General features: G+C 39.4%; 1 protein-coding gene across 6 annotated transcripts in view; it reads right to left on the bottom strand.

The window, feature by feature from the left end:
* ATRN (attractin) overlaps window positions 1–23,900 on the bottom strand; it is a 158,550-nt gene that overhangs the window by 84,823 nt on the left and 49,827 nt on the right. For all 6 annotated transcript variants that reach the window (XM_049650035.1, XM_049650034.1, XM_049650036.1 and 3 more), the window contains exons 5-11: window positions 22,286–22,491; window positions 21,043–21,211; window positions 10,215–10,305; window positions 9,049–9,292; window positions 8,122–8,305; window positions 6,927–7,081; window positions 3,789–3,873 (exon numbers count right to left, since the gene is read on the bottom strand). In XM_049650035.1, the coding sequence (XP_049505992.1) occupies window positions 3,789–3,873; window positions 6,927–7,081; window positions 8,122–8,305; window positions 9,049–9,292; window positions 10,215–10,305; window positions 21,043–21,211; window positions 22,286–22,491 (1,134 nt within the window). The remainder of the gene's footprint in view (window positions 1–3,788; window positions 3,874–6,926; window positions 7,082–8,121; window positions 8,306–9,048; window positions 9,293–10,214; window positions 10,306–21,042; window positions 21,212–22,285; window positions 22,492–23,900) is intronic.

Genomic DNA, 23,900 nt, shown 5'->3' with positions numbered 1-23,900 from the left:
TCCTTTATGAACTCTCAGAAAATAAAGGGGGAAAGAATACCTCTCAATTTATTCTGTCCAGTATTAATCAGACAAATATGTCATAAAAAAACATAAAACGATGGAGCAATATCCCTCATGAATAAAGACGGGGGACATTTTTGAACAAGGACGTTTGTGGGTGATGGATATGTTATCTTGATTGTGGTGATGATTTTACAAGTGTATACTTATGTCAAAATTTATCAAACTATAGACTTTTAGTATATTCAATTTGTTGTGTATATCAGCTCCTGTTGTTGATATTTGTAACAGGCCATATATGCAGAATCACACCTATTCTGTGTGATTAACACAGAATAAAGCTGTTTAACAGGCCATATATGCCAGAATCACACCTATTCAAAATAAAAGCAGTTGTGTAACAGCTCCAGGGAAAGTTCTTAAATGCTATGATGGAAGGCCAATGCCAGCAAATGATGCAGTCTGTATCACAAAGTATACTGGGCCATATCTGTCACACACATGGTATCTCTCTTGTGTGATGTGTGCTGGTACATCCTCAATCCTGCCATCCACTGTGCCAGATCAGAACCTGAAGAAAGAGTTAGGTTGGGGACTGTATAGACAGGAGACACAGCACTATCCTTAAATATAATAATCTCCTGCAAAAATCTGAAGAACAGAAACAAGATCAATCAGCAGAAGACAGAAGACAGAAGATAGAAGTCGATTCCAGGTAATATAAAGGAGAACCCGCTAATAACTGGCGTCTGCAGGAAAGGAAGGAGCTTCCTTCTTAGGTGAGTTTTCCATCCCTGGACATGTTTAAAGGGGATGCCTGCATTAAGTGGAAGTTTCGAGCAGGTAACTTCCAGAACTCTTCCAACTCCAAGATCCTACAACGTGCCAGGAAGTTTAGAACTAACCCACAATGACATGTAGAATAATTTACTCTCACTTGCCTCAATTTCCTTCAAATTAACACAAGACTAGTTTACTAAAGCATAAAGATTTTGTGGCTCTCTTATGTATTTGCCATATATTATATTTAAAAATTGACACATTTCAATTACCAAAAATGAGCCTTACATTTAATTTTTAATCTCATTATTGGATTAGTATCGCATTAAGCAGTCTGGATTCAACTAGTCAATCTGCTGCTTCAACCAAATAAGCTCCATCCCCCTCCTGGTGCAGCTGGTGTTTTCAGCAACTCTGAATCCATCTGGTCACACGTTGGCTATGGGAGGCACGCAGAGCCCTTCAAAAAGGCCTGGAGCCGGAAAAAGGTGCAGCGGCATCTACGCAGCCTCGGTGCCTCAGAACCAGCTCTTCTTCCCACCTCCCTCACAAAACCCACGAAAACAACAACTTAAGTGAGGCACAGCTCACCCAACGCTGCTCATCAGTTAAGAAAAACCACCACTTGGAATACGGGATACGAAGAAATGATATGAATCCAAGTTTCTCTTTGAGTAAATTCTTTCTTTCACAAGATTAAACTAGCCGTGGCCTCTCTCGTCTTCCGCTGCCCTCCCCCAACCCTGCCCCACATGCACAGATTATTCACATACAGGCCCAAACATACCACTGGAATTACACAAAAATGAAAACCTTATTATAACCCAGGCAAGCCATTCCTAATTCTGATTCGTGGTTAAATTCTATCGTATGGTAAACTATCAACTTCTCTGAGTTTGTATAAAACCAAAGAATGTTTTAACAGAAGATCCATTTATCTGCTAGTTACCATCACTGTACTAACAGCTGTCACGATTTAGCAAACGCCTATTATGTGTCAAATCCTGTGCCAGGAGAACCAGGAGCACAAAGATGAATAAAGCAGAGGCCCAGACACCCATAGGCAAGAGGACGACAAAATGGCCCTGCGGCTTTTCAGATGAAAGCATCAGGAGGCATACACTAGAAAACTTCAGGGTTTTCCTACACTGATAAAGTACAAGCTTACAATTTAAGATGACACTTCGATTAGTAAAGTTGTCAGTCTATACCATCAAATGTTCTCATAGGAAAACCATATTTATCACTACATTTCAGCTAAGTTATTACTTTAAAAAGATGTCACCTTTTCCCAATATCTAAGTGTCTGAATTCTGTCGATTCTTCCCTCACGACATCCCCAAGACATGTCCAGGTCTTCATCTCATCTTGCATCGTAACAACAGAAATTTTGAAAGTCAAGGAAATCCTAACATAATGTTGGCGTTATAGCATTTAAATAGTTCCAGGGTTGATAAGGCTCAGAACTTTAGAAGGTAAAACAGACAACACTCATAACAGCTGAAACAAAATGGGAAAAGTTAAGAACATGATTAGGCTGTTTAGGAAATCAAAAATCTTTAAAGCACAAAGTAAGCAACAGGCAGAGTGGCCATTCTGGATCCTCCTTCTCCAGGAGCAGATTCACGAAGAACTCTGTTAGCTCGGGCCAGGCATTTTTGAGCGATGCAAGGAAATGGAGTACGGACTTCAGATTATCCAAGCACTACAGATTGATCTATATGAAGTTTCGCAGTCTTCCCATCTTTATTCCTCTACCTCGCCCGCCACTGAAATCTCTCTTTACCACTCAGATACAACTGTGAGAGACCTGACAACCCAAGTGGTGCAGACAACAGCGAACAGCGGAGGGCGGAAGACAGCAACTGAACATAACTCTCGCTGCCCCATGAGACAGCACCAAACGTAGCATACCCCTGCATGCCAACAAAACCACACCAACAAACTTGGCATCACAAGGAATTCAAATCGACATCAGATATTTTATTTTATTTTTTTCCTCTTTAAAAAAAATTTTTTTAATATAATTTATGGTCAGGTTAGTTAACATAACAGTGTATACAGTGTGCTCTTGGTTTGGGGGGTAGATTCCCGTGATTCATCACTTACAACACCCAGTGCTCATCCCGACAAGTGTCCTCCTCAATGCCCATCACCCATTTTCCCCTCTCCCCCGCACCTCCCCCACCATCAACCCTCAGTTTCTTCTCTGTATTTAAGAGCCTCTTATGGTTTGCCTCCCTCTCTGTTTGAAACTATTTTTTCCACTTCCCTTCCCCCACAGTCTTCTGTTATGTTTCTCAAGTTCCACATATGAGTGAAAACATATGATATCTGTCTTTCTCTGCCTGACTTATTTCACTTAGCATAATACCCTCCAGTTCCATCCACGTTGTTGCAAATGACAGGACTGCATCCTTTCTCATTGCCAAGCAGTATTCCTTTGTATATATAAACCACATCTTCTTTATCCACTCGTCAGTTGATGGACATTTGGGATCTTTCCATAATTTGGCTATTGTTGATAGCGCTGCTATAAACATTGGGGTGCATGTGCCCCTATGAATCAGCACTCCTGTATCCCTTGGATAAATTCCTAGTAGTGCTATTGCTGGGTCGTAGGGTAGTTCTATTTTTAATTTTTTGAGGAACCTCCATACTGTTTTCCAGAGCAGCTGCACCAGTTTGCATTCCCACCAACAGTACAAGAGGGTTCCCGTTTCTCCACATCCTCGCCAGCATCTGTTGTCTCCTGAGTTGTTCATTTTAGCCACTATGACCAGTGTGAGGTGGTATCTCAATGTGGTTTTGATTTGAATTTCCCCACACCAGATATTTTAAATATAAATCAGGAAATCCGTATGTACAAAATTCCATGAAAAACGAATGGGCTGAGGGAATCCTGCAAATAATACGTAAGTCCAACTCCACTATCTCATGTGTAACCTCACTTTCATTTTAAACACAAGAGAAAAGGAGCAAATGCTTCTTCTCCAATTAATTACCTGTTGTGTAAGACTGCCGAGTGGCCAAATCTGTTGACGTCATGATGAAGATCAGGTCTGGGAAGCACTGACCAGCGGTCACAAGCTAGGAGCAAGAAAAGCGCATTTCAGAAGGAATTGTTATTCATAATCAGTTAGGAACTCGCATCTTCTTTGGGAAGAAGACCGCAACAAGCACAACTCATAAAACGTATCTCTCAGTTTTTCTTAATCACACCATTATTTCGGAGGTAAAATACAGCAGCAGCAGAACAACAGGGCATGGGAGGCAGGACAATATGGCAATTCTAATTCACGAATGCATGTAACATCCTTAACACTCACATCACTCACTCTGTTGCCTATCACTTTTACCCACTAGAGTGTTTCTTAATTTGACATTTTTCAAAACTTATGTAAGTAAAATATGTGGGTTCCATAATTATTTTCCAGTTCAAACTTCACCTAGTTTTTTAAAAAGTCCTTGGGGTGCCTGGGTGGCTCAGTCGGTTAAGCGTCCGACTTCAGCTCAGGTCACGATCTCGCGGTCCGTGAGTTCGAGCCCCGTGTCGGGCTCTGGGCTGATGGCTCAGAGCCTGGAGCCTGCTTCCGATTCAGTGTCTCCCTCTCTCTCTGCCCCTCCCCCGTTCATGCTCTGTCTCTCTCTGTCTCAAAAATAAATAAACGTTAAAAAAAAAATTTTTTTTTAAAGTCCTTTTCTAGGTTCCCTAGACCTACCAATTTTTCTGTTTTGTTGCATGTCAGCAACTTCCCTTCTGTACCTTAATCCAACTGGTGCTGCAGAATGCTGCCAACCTCACTCACACTCCCTCTCAGAGACACTCAGACATTCATACTCACTAAGCAAAGGTTCTTCCACTTGATCCAGACCTTTATTCAACTCTGACAATAACAGCTTTCACTTCCTTCTCCCCAGCCTAGACTCTGTGGTCTTCTTCACACAGAGAACAGAGGCCACCAACTCTCATAGCTTCCTGCCCACCCACCTTGCTTCCCTCCCTAAAACCACAGGATGGCGGGAACTGCTTTCTCTTGTTCCACCTGGCTTTCACCACAGCATTTAAATGTGCCCAAGGAGGCACTCAACTTATGTAAGCCTTTTCTTCCCTTCACAGAGAAGTGGGTTGGGTTTTTTTCTCTTTTCTTTTTTCACTAAAACACTTAACATTCATGTTGTACATCTGACCTTACATCGCTGCTATCTGGATTACTCCTCCTCCCTGACTACAGGCTAACAAAGGACATCTTTGTTGTCAAATCCAACAGGCCCTAGAGTCCTTGTTTTACTTAATTCCTCTGCAGCCATTGTTAACCGCTCCCTCACAGGTCACCAATCTTGCCTCACTTTCCTCCTGCTTCTCTGACATGTTTTCACAGTCTCCACTCTCCTTCAAACTTCTTTATCCAACCATCCGCTGGCTGTCTGCTCATCCTTGATGACACATGCTCCCTAGAGGCTTGCCCCTGCCTAAGGCTTCCCACTGACCTCTGTATGGCTCAGTCCCACAGTCATCTCCAGCTGAACATGTACCTAAACCCAATTATTCCCTTCCTCCCAACCCAGTCCCTCTCCTTCTACTTCCAGCCTTGGTAAAAAGCACCTTCTACCATGGGCACACCAGATACCCAGCAATAGGGTACAAGTGCTGCCTAACTTCACCTAGCTGACTTCCTGGGGACCCAGCCTGGATGGACCATCCTCAAGAATTTGGACCTGACCTCAAGGTCCAAAGAATGTGGATCTGACCTCAAGAATTTCCCTGACCATAATCCTTACTCTCTTGAGTTAAAGAATGCCCAAAGATGCTTTCATGTATTCTTCTAAGAGCAAGCAACACCCTGAATTGCAATTATATCGTCTGTTCTCTGCCTCCCCCACTATGAGTCCCAGCACTGTAATTTACTCATCTTACAATCTCCGAGCTTAATGGCTGGCACATATATGTCTGTTAAAAAAGAACATCTGATGATACAAGAGAACTTCTAGTATTTGTTTTGCATGAACACATACTGCCCTCTTCTGGTCAAGTATATTACCACACCAAAATTTTTGATAAAGTTCCATGTCAAAAAGTATTACATCAAGAATGTGTAAAACCCCGACTTCAGCCAGGTCACGATCTCGCGGTCCGTGAGTTCGAGCCCCGCGTCAGGCTCTGGGCTGATGGCTCGGAGCCTGGAGCCTGTTTCCGATTCTGTGTCTCCCTCTCTCTCTGCCCCTCCCCCGTTCATGCTCTGTCTCTCTCTGTCCCAAAAATAAAATAAAAAACGTTGAAAAAAAAAAAATTTAAAAAAGAATGTGTAAAACCAATTTTTAGGGAATGAGATAAAGCTATTGGTTAAACCAACTTAACACAATGCTGGTGGTAACAACTATGTAACACTATTATATAAGTCATTCATTTGTAACACGGAGGCTGCTCACCCCAACCCATCCTCAAAAATTAACATTCAACCAACTGATGGGAGTGACTTCACTTAATAGAACTCAATATAGAAAAATATCAAAAACTTAAATAAAAATATAAACAAGAACTTAATATAGAAGTAATACTTTTTAATAGATGTGCAATATTTGTCATATGAATATAAAAAATACCATTTGGGGGGTGGCTGGGTGGCTCCATCGGTTAAGCATCCAGCTTTGGTTCTGGTCATGATCTTGCAGTTGTGAGCATGAGCCCCATGTGGGGCTCGCTTTAGATCCTCTGTCCCCCTCTGTCTCTGCTCCCCACCCCCACTCTCATGTGTTCTCTCAAAAATAAATAAATATTTAAAAAAAATTTTAGAATACCATTTGGACCTCTTTCAAATGGCCTGACCATTTTCAACTACCAATATTTTCAGTTTCTTCTAAAATGTTGTTTATAGGGCGCCTGGGTGGCTCAGTCAGTTGAGCATCCGACTTCCGCTCAGGTCATGATCTTGTGGTTCATGGGTCAAAGCCCCACATTGGTCTCTGCACTAACAGGTGAAACCTGGCTCAGATTCTCTGTCTCCCTCTCTCTCTCTCTCTTCCCTTCCCCCACTCATGCTCTCTCTCTCGAAAACAAACATACAGACATACATACACAAATAAAATGCTGCTTATAGACAAAAGAAGATTCTTCAAAACTAAAATGGCTTTGGGAAACTTACTAATGTCGTAAGCCATGAAATCTGAAGAGAAGCATTTGGCGCCATGGCTCATGGATGTGTCATTGTGTGTGTTTCCTCCAAACACCAGCATGGTTCCACTCACTATCACAGCTGTGTGCAAGTAACGGAAAAATCGGCTGTCCTTAAGAATGGTCCTTTTGAGTTTATTTAAAAATAATAAATACAAGGTTAGTTTTTTAGGATATTTATCATCTATTTGCTAATGCAAACACAACCAATTTCTTAACTTTAGAACCAAATGTGCAAATACCTCTAGATTTTCCCCTATATATAAGTAACTTTCTCAACAATAAATAAATATGTAAAACCTTAAAGGTCTATGAGAATTTTGACAAAGCACATTAAGAGTCTTAAAAATGATCATAACTTAACTTATGACCTTATAATTCCAGTTTCTGGGTAGAAATCACATAAAATACAGACAAAAGCTTATGTATAATGCCTTATTAATAAGACAAAAACTAGAAACCAGAACTTCCAACTGTTCAAGCTTAGTACACCCACACGACAGAGTATTTACACAGCCACTAAAATGACAGACATTTTAATGACTGACAGAATGTAAACTGGTATCCATAGCATGGTCTCAAATATGTAAGGAAATACAAAAAGAGAAACCATGCTTTATATAATCACATTATTTCATCATTCAAATCTGCTTTACATTTATTAAAATTAGCATACTTTATATAGTTCAATTTATAGGAGAGGGAGTACTGCTCTAATTTAGGTCCTGAGACCACCTCTGTTTGATGATTTCATGCAATGAAGCCAGTAACTAACCCCAATGATGACACTTCGGTCATCAAGAAAAGGTTAAAAAATGGGTAGATTCTACTTAATTACAACAATGTGCATAAGCTCAGCTTTGTAGAACAATTGACTCCTCAGGATTCTGAAGAGCTAAAATTTTACAGTGGTACTGAGTGTATGAAAATTGAAAAACCAGTCAAAAAATACTAAGCATCTTCTAATCAATCTACTACAAGATTATAGAATAATGCAACAAAATAAACTAGCTACACTATTACCTTCTGCTTCTTTCCCAACTTTCCTATCTACAACGCTGAATTGAATTATCTGCTAGGCCTGAAAACAAAAATATAACACAATATCTTCCGGACAATTGCCAGAATTCACACCTTAGAGTAAAAGCTCAAGAAAAAGCACCCACCACATCTGGGTGTCCACATCGTATCTGTAGAGATCATCTGCGAGCCGGTATTTATTGGCGCTGAAAGCCTTGTAGCCGCCATGTACGTACAGGGCCCTGGTCCTGTAGTCATAGACACTGCTGTGGCCATAGCCCCCTTGGACAAGGGCACCCTGGGTATGTAATATACTCCATGTGTTCTTAGCTGGAAAGGGAAAACAGTTAAACGCAAATGTTGCAGGCTCCTCCTCCCCTAATACTTTAAATGACCAATTAGTTTACAATGAGAGATTTCAGGAGACTTGATACATATAAATTTCTTTTACCTTTTAATTTTTAAAGGAAAGCCATCTAAAACTTATAACAAAACCAGGTGGCCAAACATCAACCTGTTAAATGATCTGATGGTCTAATATACCATGCAGGAAAATAATTACATTAAATTTAAAAGACCCAGATTCCCCTCAGTTGAACACTTAATACCCCGTGACCTTCAGTGACCAATACCCAGATGTACTTTATGGGCCTACTTTCTCAAACTGTCAATTATGGGCAGTACTCCTGCACCAAAACAGCAGATATAATAAAATTTAACCAATGGAAAGATTACACATTAAGGGGAAATCACAGTCCATTAACCCAATCTCTAAAGGGTGGTCTAATTTTTTTTTTTTTTGTCAGAATACTTGTAGTTCCAAATCACTTTTATTTATTTACTTTATTTCCAACACCTAAAGCATTTAGTGCCATCTTTGGCTCCTCGCCAAACTGACAGTAACAAATATATACTACTTAGCAGCAGCAAGGATCTGAATTTCAATAGTAATATAGCAACATTCACTGCGTTTCAAGATAAAGTACTGGGTCAAAGTTAGGTGGACTCTTGTTGAACAGTCAAAACAATACGGATAAAGGTTTTAAAAGAATCACTAGAAAAAATACACCTACCCAAGTCATATTCCTGTACATTGCTTATATATCCATAGAGAGGGCAATGACCAAAGATGACCAGCATGACCACTCGGCCAGTTTTCAACGTGACAATGTGTGCTGAGTGCCCGACCACTGCATACTGCTCTTTGGCTTTAGGGGTCAACAACACCCATGATTCATTATGAATATGGAACACTCTCAACTCATTGGTCACATTCCCTGTCGAATCAATTTTTCCTCCGTACATGTAAATTTTATCCTAGGGGAAAAAATGTAAACAAAATTCTAAAACACATCAAAAGGATCAAATCTGAGAAGGAAAAGGAGAAGTTCAAAACCTCAATATTATTCTTAGCTTAAAAAGTGCTAGTGAAATACACCTTTCAGTGACTTATTAGGAAAAGGCTGGAGAAAGGAACAAGATAAAATGAAACAAATCATATTCTGCATCTCCCAACACTTCACCACTGTTCTTGGACTTCCTCATACAAGATCTCTAACGGTATAAAATGTGTTGGGAAGATAAAGTTGAAAAGTTCCCTTATCCTACCATAAACCACAAAAACAAGGAAATGAAAGTGATTATTCAGTTATATTGCAAGGTAGCTATTCTTGGCTAAACTTGCTAATGAACATAAAAGCTAATTTATACAGTATAAATTTTTACCATTTAGTACTATAATCATAATACCCCAGTATAATTTGAGTCCATTAAAATCTCTCAGGTTAAATTGGTTTCAACTTTAATTTCCACTTACAACCTAGCCAATTAAATAGCTCCCCATACCCCACGAATAGTAAGTTTTCCCCCAACTAAAAACCAACACTGACGTCAAAATTATAGAGACAGAGAGTAGAGTGGTGGTTGCCAGGGGCTGGGGGTGGGGGGGGGGATGGGAAGTTACTATTTAATAGGCATAGAGTTGTAGTTTTACAAGATGAAAAGAGGTACAGAGATGGATGGTGGTGACAGTTGCACATTAGGCATGTATTTTATACCATTGAACTGTACACTTAAAAATGGTTAAGATGGTAAATTTCATGTTATGTGTATTTTACCACAATAAAAAAGATTAGAGACAAAAACCCAACATTACATAGCTTTTCAGTCACATAATACAATAAAAAGTAAGTGTGGAAGACTTGAGTTTCTAGCTTAGTACAGAGTGGAGACATTTTACCTTGTATAATGCTAAAGAATGGCCATATCTAACAACCACATTGTTCACAGAACGGTTCAGGGCAAGCCACTCCCTAGAAGCAAGGTCATACCTACAAAACAAACATCATATTTTCACCCAAATGACAAAACAGAGTATCTTATACTTTTTTATTTGTGATATAATACAGTTTGGAGATGCTAATTAAACGTGCCATGCATACAAGAAGGCACCTCTACAAACAAACAAACCTAACATCTGGGTCCATGGGGGCATATCAGAGCTTGGGAAGCAAGGCTGGGCTGCACAGCCCTAAGACGAGGAAAAAAATCTACTGGAAGTTTCTAATGGTTCCTGAAAACCTCTCTACATGCAGTCTAAATTACTTGCAAGTTGCATTATACTCAAGGGACATTTACTGCCATAACTTCTCTTTCATTTAATCATGTGAAATTGAAGACAGGTACTGAAAAAGGAATGGTAATTAAGTAAAAGAAAACTCCCGACTTTTCCTTTACTTTATCTAATTGATTTTTTTAAAGTCGTATTTTCAAGGAAGCTGGATTATCATTTAACATTTCAATTACACTTATGGATTCATTTAAAGACTTTTAAAATACAAGCACTAAGTAAACATCATTCCAGACATTTTTGATGCATATATATAGAAAAATACACTGACAATATATATTTATACAAAGGAGATCGTGCTACAGTTGATACTTTAAATAGTGTCAATTTATATATAATTTAATAGAAAAAAGAAGTGAAAAAGAAACCAATGCTATTGTTCTACTTTAAATAAATGTTTATTTTCTATGTTTCCCTGAATAATCCAAGTTTTTTTATTATGAAAAATTATTATGTAAACAAGAAAAAAGAAGAAAGTTTTATCAACAAAGTAGCAAAAAAAAGGAAATAAATGTCCACCAATAGAAAAAGGATTATGTCTATATAATAAAATTATAGAGTGAAAAATAAATACTCTCAAACAACATATTCTCAACATAAATGTCAAAACAATCCTAAGCTAAAGAATCAAACTGCAGAATACTGTTTCTATAATGACTAAAAATAGAAAACTTATTAATTATATGTTCATATCTATCAAAAGTATAAAGACGTGTATGTGAACAAATGATACAACATCAGGATACTGATTATCTCTGAGATGGGGTGGAACATGTGGGGATCTTTAATTATATTAGGAATGCCTTATTTCCTAACCTAGGTGGTGTATGCATTAGTATTCATTATTCTTTTCTTTTTTTTTTTTTTTAATTTTTTTTTCAACGTTTTTTATTTATTTTTGGGACAGAGAGAGACAGAGCATGAACGGGGGAGGGGCAGAGAGAGAGGGAGACACAGAATCAGAAACAGGCTCCAGGCTCCGAGCCATCAGCCCAGAGCCTGACGCGGGGCTCGAACTCACAGACCGCGAGATCGTGACCTGGCTGAAGTCGGACGCTTAACCGACTGCGCCACCCAGGCGCCCCTCATTATTCTTTTCTAAACCTTTCCTTTTGTCTTAAATATTTTATACATGATCTAAAACAAAATGGGGACATTTACTGAATAATATATTAATACCAGTTATTATCTTATGTATTTTTTAAATATTCCACATTTTTAAAAATACATGAAAAATTATTTAGAGGTTGGATTCACTTTAGTTTTTAAGTTACATGCAAAATTAGGTTAATTTTGGACAGAATCCATTAACTTCCTGCTTTGAAAGTTGAAAACCTTAGCACTCACATTTCCTTCTATTTTTTCTCCCAATTTTTGTTATGTAATTTTTACACTGTCCCAGTTTGTAACAGTCACACTCCATTCTGTAACTGTGATACCATAGTTCTTTAGCACTGGATCTGTATTTTAGCTGAAGCAATCTCCTCACCGTCCTCTTACCACAACTTCTCCTTGAGTCTTTAATTCCTAATTTTGCTGCTGAATGGTTTTTTTTTCTAGTGGAGCTCATATATGCTCCTTTCCCTAAATTCTCTCATGTTTAAGAATACCTGCTTGGGGGACAGCCGGGCGGCTCAGTCAAGGTTGGGTGTCCAACTTTGCTTCAGGTCATGATCACACTGTTCATGGTTTTGAGCCCCATATTGGGCTCTGTGCTGACAGCTCAGAGCCTGAAGCCTGCTTCCGATTCTGTGTCTCCTATTCTCTCTGCCCCTCCCCTGCTCACACTCTGTCTCTCTCTCAAAAATAAATAAAACATAAAAGAAGAAGAAAAAAAAAGAATACCTGCTTGCTAGCTTTACAGCTGAATGACATCTTGGCTGGGTATAATATCTTTGGGCCATCCTTTCTTGCCTTTAGAACTTTGCAGATGCTGCTCCCTTGAAAAATACTGCAGTGAATGTTGCTATGGAGAAGCCCAAGGCTAGTCTGATTTTTTCCCCCTTTCATGTGGCTTGCTCTCCTGTTTGGAAGCCTCATTCTCATTCTCTCTCCTTCTCCCTCTCTCTCCCCCTTTCTCTCTCTATTCTTTTTTAAAGTCACAATATTATATTTTACTTAGGTAGAAATAACTAAAATCCATCCAGGGTAATGTCTTTACAAAATGGACTGCATACCACTATAATACTTTTATGGAGTTCTGGTTGTGAGAGGTCTTTCCTCAGGACTGGCATGGCTTCTAAAAATACTAATATACCTAATGTTTTGTCTGTAAGCTTGAAAGAGGAAAAAAACAGAGAGCGCCCAAACCCCTAGATGATTTAATCTACTTCTCTTTCAAATGACACAGAGGGTGCTCAATCTGTATCTTATGCATTTTGTTCCTCATAGTCAATGAGTCAGCTCAAGAGCCTGTCAGAGACACTAAGGTACTGGCAGGTCCCAATAACCTGGCACAGATGAACAAGCCAAAGTTCTTACATAACAGGCTGTGACTCTTTTCACAACCCAGAAAAGCAAACACAAGGCAAGAACAATATTGATGCAATAAAACATAAGAAATTCCAAGCACTAAATAAATTCTTCTGGGAGCTCAGTTCAAGATAACAGAATATTGAACAACTAGTTCTAAGACCTGGACACACAGATAAGCAAAGACAAACTTCAGGAATTCAGAAGCAGGTGTCTTTCAGAACTGCAGCCATCTCTCTCACAAACCCCTCCTTGATGGCTGCTATCACAATGATAATCACAGCACAGGCCACAAGCCCCACCACCCACAGGGTCCTGGTATTCCAATCACAGTGTCTGACCATCCGAAGACCATGGCAAAGGCTCTGTGGAGGCTGAACATGAGTCCAGCCAGAGGAGGCACAGAACTACCTGAGAGGCTTTCCATCCAATAATTTGTCCTTTATCCTAAAAGTTCAATAACTTGATCAAATCAGGTCTTGTTGAACAGCTATACAATTTTCCTGAAACCTCTTGTTCTATTTCAATCCGTTTGTCCTATTTGTTAGGTTCTTTTCTTCAGCGACAGCAATTATCTTTATATTGGATCTCCTGTCTTCCATGTGTCTTTGCTTTTCTAATTATTTCAACCTGTATTCGCTGGAATGTCTATAAAGCTGTCAGTAATTCAATTTTCTTTCTACTTTTTTATGTATATAATTTATTTACATTTCCTTAAATGTGTAATCTCCCATTTCATCTCATTGTTGTTATTTTCCTGTCTCTCAGTTTGTTTTTCTGAATTCAAATCCTCATTAAGTTGACGTGCAGCATGCAGCAGCTGGAAGGAATCTCCTTATTTTTCCTCTATGATAGCTGACAGCATTTACAAGCTGTTTTCTTCCTCTTTATTTTTCCATCATAGAATATGATGTGTTAGCTACAACATCATTTCTTTCATCTTGCTGGTGATTAGACATTGCCCTCCAGACATTTATAAAGTGTGGGTGATTTCTTAATTCTTTTTCTGGAATAGCTAAGACCAGTTATCCTTCCATCCTAGCTTTATTGTGAGAGCTGGTATTTCATCTTCTATCCACTTTTCTGAAGTCTGAGGACATGCTGGGGCTCAGATGGAGGAGTATGCAGTCTATTAGAATAAATTACCCAGACTCTGCTCTCCTCTGAGATTTTAAGTGTCCTACCCCAGTGGTCAATGCATATCCCAAATTAAAAGAAGCCTTGACTTCTGGACAGAGAGAGTCAGCCATTCAATTGATTTTCCCTCTTTTCACCCAATCCTCCTCAGCAACAATTTCTAATTTCTCTGACTCTTTAATTAAGAGGGTGAAACAACAATGATACTCATTCAGTTTGCTTCTTTCAGATGTGGGACTATTTGTGAGAACTCTCAGAATCTCACCCACATGGTTTCTATGGGGCAGAACAGGGGGTCAGTCTTACTGTTTCTGTGAATCTGTTTTAAAGTTTCCTGGGGGCACCTGAGTGGCTCAGTCCATTAAGCATCTGGCTCAGGTCATGATTTCACAGTTGCACAAGTTCGAGCCCCACAATGGGCTCTGTGCTGATGGTGCAGAGCCTGCTTGGAATTCTCCCTCCCTTTTACCCCTCCCTTGCTTGTGCTGTCTCTGTCTCTCTCAAAATAAATACACTTTAAAAAAAAAAAAAAAAGGAGTTTACTGGATTAGGTATTTGGTTATCTGCTACTCAATATCCTCCTTTAAAAAAAAATTTTTTTTAATTTTTAATGTTTATTCATTTTTGAGAGAGAGACAGAGTGTGAGCAGGGAGGGGCAGAGAGAGAAGGAGGCACAGATTTGGAAGCAGGCTCCAGGCTCTGAGCTGTCAGCAGAGCCTGATGTGGGGCTCAAACTCACAAACCACAATATCATGACCTGAGCCGATGTCCAACGCTTAATCAATTGAACCACCCAGGAGCCCCGCGCAAATAATGTTTTTAAACTCTTTTTTGCTTAAGGGAAGAAAATTCAGTGATAAAATTTCAATTGGAAATCTTAACCCTGGAGACAAAGACCATTTGTTTCCCAAGACGACTCCTAGGTGACATAAAATGGGCATTGCTTTTTAACGCAGGTTAGAAGTTTTGGGTTAACAGGGTTGTGGGAAAAATAGACAGTAAGTTCAATTGCTGAAATATGGCTATGTAAGAGTATAAATGATGATTAAGTTTATAATGTAAGTTCCAGAAACACTTCTTCTAAAAGGAGTCACTATATTTACCTTTCATGAGTTAGTAAAATTGTATTTGAAACTGTATGAATATTTACATGAAATACATAAAGCTATAAAAATCATGTTCTGATCAAGTACAAGAAGAAAAAATGCTACAATCTAAAAAACAAATGTGGCATATGAGATACACCAGTCAAATAAAAGCAAGAGGTGACACTAATATTTCTAGGAACAGATATTTGTGAAGGAAGCAAAGAATTCATTTACTCTCCCACTCACCTGGTAAATACTTATTTAAGCTCATTCTATGAGCGAAGCCCTGAGCTGAGTGAGCAAACAAGGTCTCTAACCATGGAGAATGTATAATAGAAAAGGCAAAACCTGAGAAGCACAAGGGGCACACGTAGCATTAAAAATGATGAACACTGCTCTAAAAGAAATGACAATTCTGAAAAAGAACAGGGAGAGCCTGTCTGAACTGGATGATCATCAGGGAAGATCTCTTGTGGGACAGTTAACTGAGATCTAAAGGGTGAGAAGAAAACAGCCCTGGGGTACAACAGCAAGAAGAATCTGGATTGAGGGAGGGGTGAGCACACAGAGAGTTTTAGACAAAGAAGGCTGGTGAGGTGGGAAAGGAACAAGTTGAGTCTGGGAAGGTAAGCAGTGGTCAGATCAGGTAGGCCCATTATGTCCAATGGGAAAAGCCACTGATAGGTTTTAAGAAGGTAGTAAATTATATGATCTACACTATATTAAAAAAATCATAACAGTTGGTATTTAAAAAGTGAATTAAGAGGAATGCATGGAAACAGACGTGCTAGGAATCTACTGCTAAAGCTTAGGTGAGAGATAGTGGCAGGCTGGGCACAGAGAGGAAAGAGTGAATATAACATGTATTTAGTGAGCTCCATAGGAAATTAGGATATGAGGAGGTGAAGGAGAGGAAGTATCAAAGTCATTCCCAGATTTTTTGCTTTGAGAGACGATAATGCCAAATACAGGGGTAAAAATCACATCAATGGTAGAATACTTGACTCTCACAGTATCTAGTATCATAGCAGAAGAGACAATCACTTTCAGACCTTTAATTTTACCTTACTTCTCAGGGCAGTGGCACTAGAAACAGTGAAAAACAGAGTGAGGATAGATTTTAAAAGTAGAGCTAAAAAGGGGCGCCGGGGTGGCTCATTCGGTTGAGCGTCCAACTTCAGCTTGGGTCATGGTCTCACAGTTCATGAGTTGGCGCCCCGCGTCAGGCTCTGTGCTAACAAACAGCTCAGAGCCTGAAGCCTGCTTCAGAATCTGTATCTCTCTCTCTCCCCCTCCCCTGCTCATGCTCTGCCTCTGTCTCTCAAAAATAAATGTTAAAAAAATAAAAATAAATAAAAGTAGAGCTAACAATGTCTGCTGACATATGGTAGCAGACAGACACTGGGGCGGTGGTCTTCATGATCTTGTCTTCTTGGTATTCATGCCCATGTATAATACCTTACCTTCCCCTCAAGTGTGGACAGGATCTATGACTTGCTTCTAACCAACAGAACGTGAAAAAGATGGTGACATGTCATTTCCATGACATCCGTCCTACCAGCAGACTCAGTCTAGAGAGTCTCCTTGTGACCTAACGAAGCAAGCAGCCACACTAGGGAAGTCAAAGTGATAAGAAACTGCGGGCGGCCTTTAGGAGTTGAGAGCAGACTCTACTTGACAGTCGGCAAGAAGCTGGGGCTATAACCACAAGGAAGTGGATTCTGCCAACAGCCCTAGTGAGCTTGGAAGTGGACTTTCCCCCCAGCAGAACCTCTAAATGAGAACAAAGGCCAGGTGACACTATGATTGCGGAGCACCCAGTTAAGCCACGCCCAGACTCTTGACCAGCAGAAACTATGAGGTAATAAATGGGTGCTGTTTTAAGCTGCTCAATTTGTAGTCGCTTGTCGTGCAGCAATAGATAACTAATATACATAGTGACATGGGATATGAAAAAACAAGAAGTCAGGGAAGGCTTCCAAAATTTTGGGGTTAAGCAAATGGCAGTATGAAGTGGTCATTAACTGAGATAGGGTCATCTGGGGCAAGAGCTGGCCAGGAGGAAAGATCAGTTTTGGACACATACAGTTTAAGATGCCTCTGAGATAGCCAAAAGATTGAGATGTCAAATAAAGAGGTGGAGATAACGGTTCAGATGAAAAGGCTAGGATGCAGACATAAAATTGGGGGTCACCAACATAAAGGCCAAGATATTAGATGAGATCACCAGGAGAGTGAATATATACTCTCATGGAAGAGGGCCAAGAGCTGAGCCCTGGGACACAGCATCATTCAGAAGTCAGTCCGCTGAAGAAGAACCGGCTAAAGAGGCTGCAAAGGAATAAATAGTGGGAACAGATATCAGGAGATTGTGGAGCCCTGGAAGCCAAGGGAAGAAAAGGTTTACAAGAGGAGGGATGGACAAGTTTTATCAAATGTTGGTGAAAGACCAAGTAAGATGAGGACTCAGAACTGAATATTTAAAATTCAACTCCTTGATCACATTAGTCACATTTCAAGCGCTCAATAACCACAAATGGCTAGTGACATGACAGTGACCCACTGGGCAGTGCTGATGTACAGAAACAGAGGACAGAATAAATGAGCACAGATGTGGGTAATGGCTACATGTGGTGGTGGGAGTTCGTGGAAGTTCTCTTCGGATAACTTTTACCTTTCAAAACAGAAACAGGAAGCAAGGGAATTGGCTGAGAATGAAAACAGGAGACAATGTGGTAGAGATTTGAAAAATGAAGAGAAATATGATGCCTGAGCAGGAGAATGAGAAAGACTGGGGCAAAACCAATGGACTGTGAACCCCTGTGGGAGTCCAGGATTGCTGGAGTTCGCCCAACTTCTTGCATGTACATGCATGTGTTCTGCCAAATTTAGGCAACTATCGGCCATAGTTTCTTCAAATACTTTTTCAGACATTCTCTCTTGCTCTTCTCCTTCTAGGACTCCCTGGTGACAGAAATGCTAAGATTTATTGTTATAGTCCCCAGGTCTCTGAGGCTCTGCTCATTTTTAAAATACTCTATTTTCTCTCTGGATGAGATTGAGGGACTTCTGTTGTTCTACCTTCAGATTCACGGACTCTTTCCTCTGTCCTCTCCATTCTGTTGATACTGTCCGCTGAGATTTTTGTTTTGGTTACTGTATTTTTCAGTTCTAAAATTTCCATCTTATTCTTCCTTATATCTTCGATTTCTTTGGTGAGACCTTATTATTCATTTGTTTCAAGTATGTCTATAATTGTACACTGAAGCATTTTTATAATGGCTGCTTTAAAATCCTGTCAGATAATTCTATTATCTATGTCATCCTGCTGTCAGCAACTTAATTGCTTTTTTTTCATTCGAGTTGAGATTTTCCTGGCTCTTTGCATAAGAAATGATTTTCGATTGAATCTGAACATTTTGGGTGTCATGACATGAGCCTCCGGATCTTATTTAAATCTACTGTTATAGCAAGCCTCCTCTGTCACCCAAGTGGGGAAGAGGGAAGGCCAACTCATTACTGCCAGGCTCCCCACGCGGTCTCCACTGACATCACATGGGTGAGGGAGGCCTCATTCTTGCCTGGAAGAGAAGAAAGGCCCAGCTCCTCACTAGGCCTTCTCTAATACTGGCAGTGGGGTGGGGGTGGAGGGTTGCAGCACCTCACCACACCCTGACAGGAACAGAAATCTAGACTCTACACTCAGACTTTGCTCACAGGGATGAGGGTGGGGCCACAGTTCTTTCTGTGGTGTTTGCAGCAGAGTGGTTATTTGTGTCTTACAGTTTTCTGTCTTGCTGTCTTCCTAAGCTGCCCTTTTCCTAGTCGTTAGGCTAGAGAGAATAGGTAGGCTTTTTCTTGAGGCTTTTTCGGCTTGTGTCTATTGGCATTTTCAGATTGCTGCTTTTTCCAACATCAAATCTGGGATACATGAGACAAAAAGAAAACCCATGGAATCTACTGTTACATCATTCCTTGGGTCCCGAGGTCCCTAGCCAGACTGCCTTCTCCCTCCTTTTCACAGTTTTCTCATGTTTGTTTTATATATAATGTCCAGGGTTTTTAACTGTACTAACCTTCATTCCTTTGTGATTTTTAATAATTTCCTTTTTCATATTCTATTACTAAAGGAGTTTCTATTGTGCTTACTTACTGTGTTCCTCTTAGGCTCGTCTTTAATTCTGAGATACTTTAAAATTCTTTCCTAACTTCTATCAACTCATTTCTGGACTTTTCTACTTCTGATTCTACTGTTCTTTCATATCTCGCATCATTGTCTTCCTGCATTTTAGCTTGTCTGGGAATTCTAACTTATCATTTTCATCAGTTTGGAGAGTATATTTTTCTAGTACGCTTTCACGTACAAAGGGGGGGTTATCCTACTCCTTGGTCTCTTTATTCTATGTTACTTTAACTTTTATTTTTCTAGGTCATTAATAACTTCATATGTTTTTTTTCTGTTGCTCAATTTTAAGCAAAACTAGTTTTTTCCTAAACTTGTACAGGAGGGGCCTGGGTTAGGATTGACTTCCTAATTTCTCAGCTCTCCAGCTCACTCTTCTGTTGCTAACAGTGTGTGTTCAAACACATGGCAGCTTACTTGTTGAACTATCCTGGCTCTGTTCCCCTCCCTGACTGTTATCTGGACACCCTTTTCCTTTTTTTCTATTGTCACTGTCCTGTTCAATTTGAATTCTATTCCCAGTGGTTTCTCCTCAGTGTGGAACTTTCTCCTGCAAAGAAAATCTGCCTAGTTCATTTAGAGAGCTAATAAGGCACAAACTGTTCTAGCCCCTTCAGATCCTACTATAGATCCCTTGTGCTTACCCAGTACTAGAATATGCAAATCTTTCCAGCTCCAGCTGCTGTTCTCAAAGCAGCTTCTTCTAGGTATACTGGAGCCTGTCAGTCAGTCCCTTGCTCCCCTTTGCTTATTCCTACACAGATGGCAATACCACACAGGTTCTGGAGCTGTCAATGGGTTAGCCCCACCCATCTGTGTAGATAACTTCTGACCAAGCTTTGTTTTGTTACTCATGTGTTGTTGTTGTTGTTTTTCCATTTTGCTATCCTAGTTGCATGTGTGCTTTAATGACTACTTGGGGGATTCAGAAACTATGCCACTGCTGCCATAGTTCCAGAATCCCTTAAAGAACAGATGCTGGTTTTTGACAATCTTCATTAATAAAAAATGCCTAGAAAAAATCTCCAGGGCATAAAATCAGCATGAGTACATGTTCATAAATTTCTCCCCAAAGTCAATCTTCATAACTAACTTCATAACTCCACTGTGATAATATATATTCTCCTTTCAAGATGAACAGCATGGGACCAGCAGGAGACCTTGAACACTGGGTCAAGTATTAGACAATAGCATAATTTCCTCTAGAAAACTACAAATGCAAACCATGTGACCTACAGATAAGCTAATTAAAATAAGAGGTAAAATAACCCCCAATTTTTGTAGAACCACCCCCCATGTGTACCTAAAGCAAAATATGAGAGATGGTATCTAGAAAAGACGAATTACTACTTATGATAAAAACACATTCTTTGTGCCTCCCACCTTCAAAAACTAAGGATATGTCAAACAAATTCTGGAACACCACTACCAAAATATTAACAGTGATTTTCTGGGTGATGGAATTACTGATGATTTCTTTTCTTTTTATCTCTACTTTATAAATTTTTGAAATGGAAAACTAGTCAGCTTCTTGCAAAAATGTTTAAAACAACTTACGCTAGAACCATGTTGTAATCTGAGTGGTTGAACATATATCCTCCAACAACCCACATTATATTTCCATTGACCACAGCTTTGTGAGAGGCTCTGGGGAGCTTTAGGTTAGAATATTCCTCTCGAGTCCAAAATGACTGGTTAGCTGGTACAGGAATTGAACATCCAGGACCTAATAAAACAGAATAAATTAGATTCACAAAATGCAGCTTTAAAATTACTGCATTTCAAGTTTTAATCATATAAATGTAACAAATACCTAAAGTATACTTAGTTTTCCTTTAGCATCTAAATATCAAAGTCCTTTAATTCGTGCTTTCAATTCACTCAAAGCTAGTGACCAAGGGTCATCTCCAATAAAATTGAAAATCACACACTTTTCTAATTATGACCTGACCATATCCAGGTTAGGATTTTTTAGTAATGAAATACTTGCTTAAGCAGCTCTCAGAGGAAAGACCGGACAAAGGAATTATTAATTCAAATGAAAAACTTTCAGACTAAAATTTAAAGACTAGTCCCAGGAGTAATAATAGAAACTATCCATTTCCTGGAAAATCAAGAAACTCCACTGTTGGGGGTGTGGCTCCTGCTGCAAGCTGTGCACAGTGGGAGGTACTCAAATACTTCAATTACTTAACCCTTTGATGTCGGCCAAATCCCACAAAGCATTAAACAAGCACATTTCCTTTCAAAATAAAAGTGCTTGGTAGAAAGGGTAATGTATAAAGAAAATTACTAAATCAGTAACAGCTGTTATCAGAGATTCCCTGAAAGAATTTGCTACAATTTCTTTAATAATCTCTATCTGCAGATAATTCCACTCACTGACTGTTTTAGGATTCTATTATATAATAGACCCCAATTTTTTTGGAATTTATTGAAAGTATCTGAGAGATACCATTACTATTAGTTTTTGTCCCACCTCCCAGCTTGGTTCTCTGCTATGTCTTCTTAAGGTTGAGACCAAGCCCTCAAACTTTTATGAATGAATTGCAAAGAATGTCAAACCCCTCCACAATTCTCAAGAGACTACAACCACACATCTGTGAAATTCAAAGATTTGTAAGAATCTGAATAAAGAGATGCAAAAACTTAAATGCTACATATTAACATATATTATATATATATATTAACATATATTATATATATGGTATATACCCAACGAATAAAGTCAATGTAGAACATAAGGAACTAGGAAGATACGGTAAACTGGAAGAAAAGCAAAGATAAAAGAAGCTCCTACCCTGCCAGTCTGGGAAGCAGGAGCATCCTCTGACATCACTTGAATTGCAAATGCCTCGATCAGGGAAACCACAGTCGTGTATACAATGAGGAATGTCGCATGCTTCACCTTTCCAGTTTTCAGAACATTCACATTGGACAGTGTTGCTGCTATTACTGATCTTACATTCTCCTCGGCCTGAGCAATTGTTCGGACACATGTCAAAACTATAAAAACAGTTGGGGAAAATTAAATCAACACAAAGCAACGCTTCAATTAATTCAGCAAAACTTCTGCCTAAACAAGGTTTAAGACTATCTGTCACTGGCTCTCCAGTTCATTCACGAGCATAACGGCAGTACTTACCTTTCAGCCAAAGTGGGGTCACTCAACACTGCATAACTAGGGCATATCAACCCTGTTGGATTCTCATAAGAGACAAGTTAAAAAACTTACTTAGGGAGAAGAAATTCTTACAAAATGTCCACATTTAACTTCTCAAGGGTGGGAAGACTATGCTGCTCTTGGTGGCCCCATCAGTGACGAGCATTAGGAAATGAGGTTACAAGTTTGGAGGAAAAGGATGAAACAAACGGCTAACAATACATTATACCATCTTCATGATACATATACCTCTGAGAGTTCAGAGAATATAAGATTATTGACCGGATTGGTGTATTTAAAATTCCTCAGTAAGTTTATCTACTCATGTCAGAGAGAAGAAAAAGGAAGGACCAGTTTCACTCAACAGCTTAACTATAATGTGTCTCATAATAACATGACTTTAAGATAACTGTATTGTCAGCATTCTGAAAAGACATAATTCAGATTTTAAAGGAGGGGACAATAACCAAACTATCAAGATACTTTCAAGAGTACAGATTTCTTCTAAGGCCTATACAGAAAACTAAAAAGAAATTTTGCAGCAAAGCATGTCAGAAAATTAGGAATCAGCTATTAAAAACAAGCTAATTAGGGGCACCTGGGTGGCTCAGTGCGTTAAGTGCCCGACTCTTGGTTTCGGCTCAGGTCATGATCTCATAGTTGGTGAGTTTGAGCCTTGCGTTGGGCTCTGTGCTGTCAGTGTGGAGCCTGCTTGGGATTCTCTCTCTCTCCCTTTCTCTATGGCCCTCCCTTGCTTGTACTCTGCCTCTCAAAATAAATAAATAAACTTAAAAAAAAAAAAAAAGCTAATTAATGTTCACACCTACACTGAAATATCAGTTTATGACGTATTTATAAAATTCTATATTTGTATACAGTATTTTAATAATCTATATAATTATAATGAAAGAAATGTGTATGCCTACTTTTGAAGCCCCAGTAAGCTGATTAAGTACACAAAGTATTTGGTTAGAAAAGCTAAATGACATTCTTGTAGGCCTCTACCAAGAGGTGCCTACTGTCTCTCTGTAATAATACAAACACGGAAGTGAAGCTTCAGTTTCATCTTTTTCAAAAAAAAGGCCTTTGGGGTGCTTGGGTGGCTCAGTTGGTTGAGTGTCTAAATCTTGGTTTTGGCTCAGGTCAGGATCTCACAGTTCATGGGTTCGGGCCCCTGCATCGGGTTCTGCACTCACAGTGTGGAGCCTGCTTGAGATTCTCACTCTCTCCCTCTCTCTCTGCCCTCCCCTGC

This window comes from Panthera uncia (assembly GCF_023721935.1).
Source record: "Panthera uncia isolate 11264 chromosome A3 unlocalized genomic scaffold, Puncia_PCG_1.0 HiC_scaffold_11, whole genome shotgun sequence".
Taxonomy (NCBI): domain Eukaryota; kingdom Metazoa; phylum Chordata; class Mammalia; order Carnivora; family Felidae; genus Panthera; species Panthera uncia.
The sequence above is the reverse complement of the archived record's forward strand: the minus strand, read 5'-3'. Positions and strand labels throughout refer to the sequence as shown.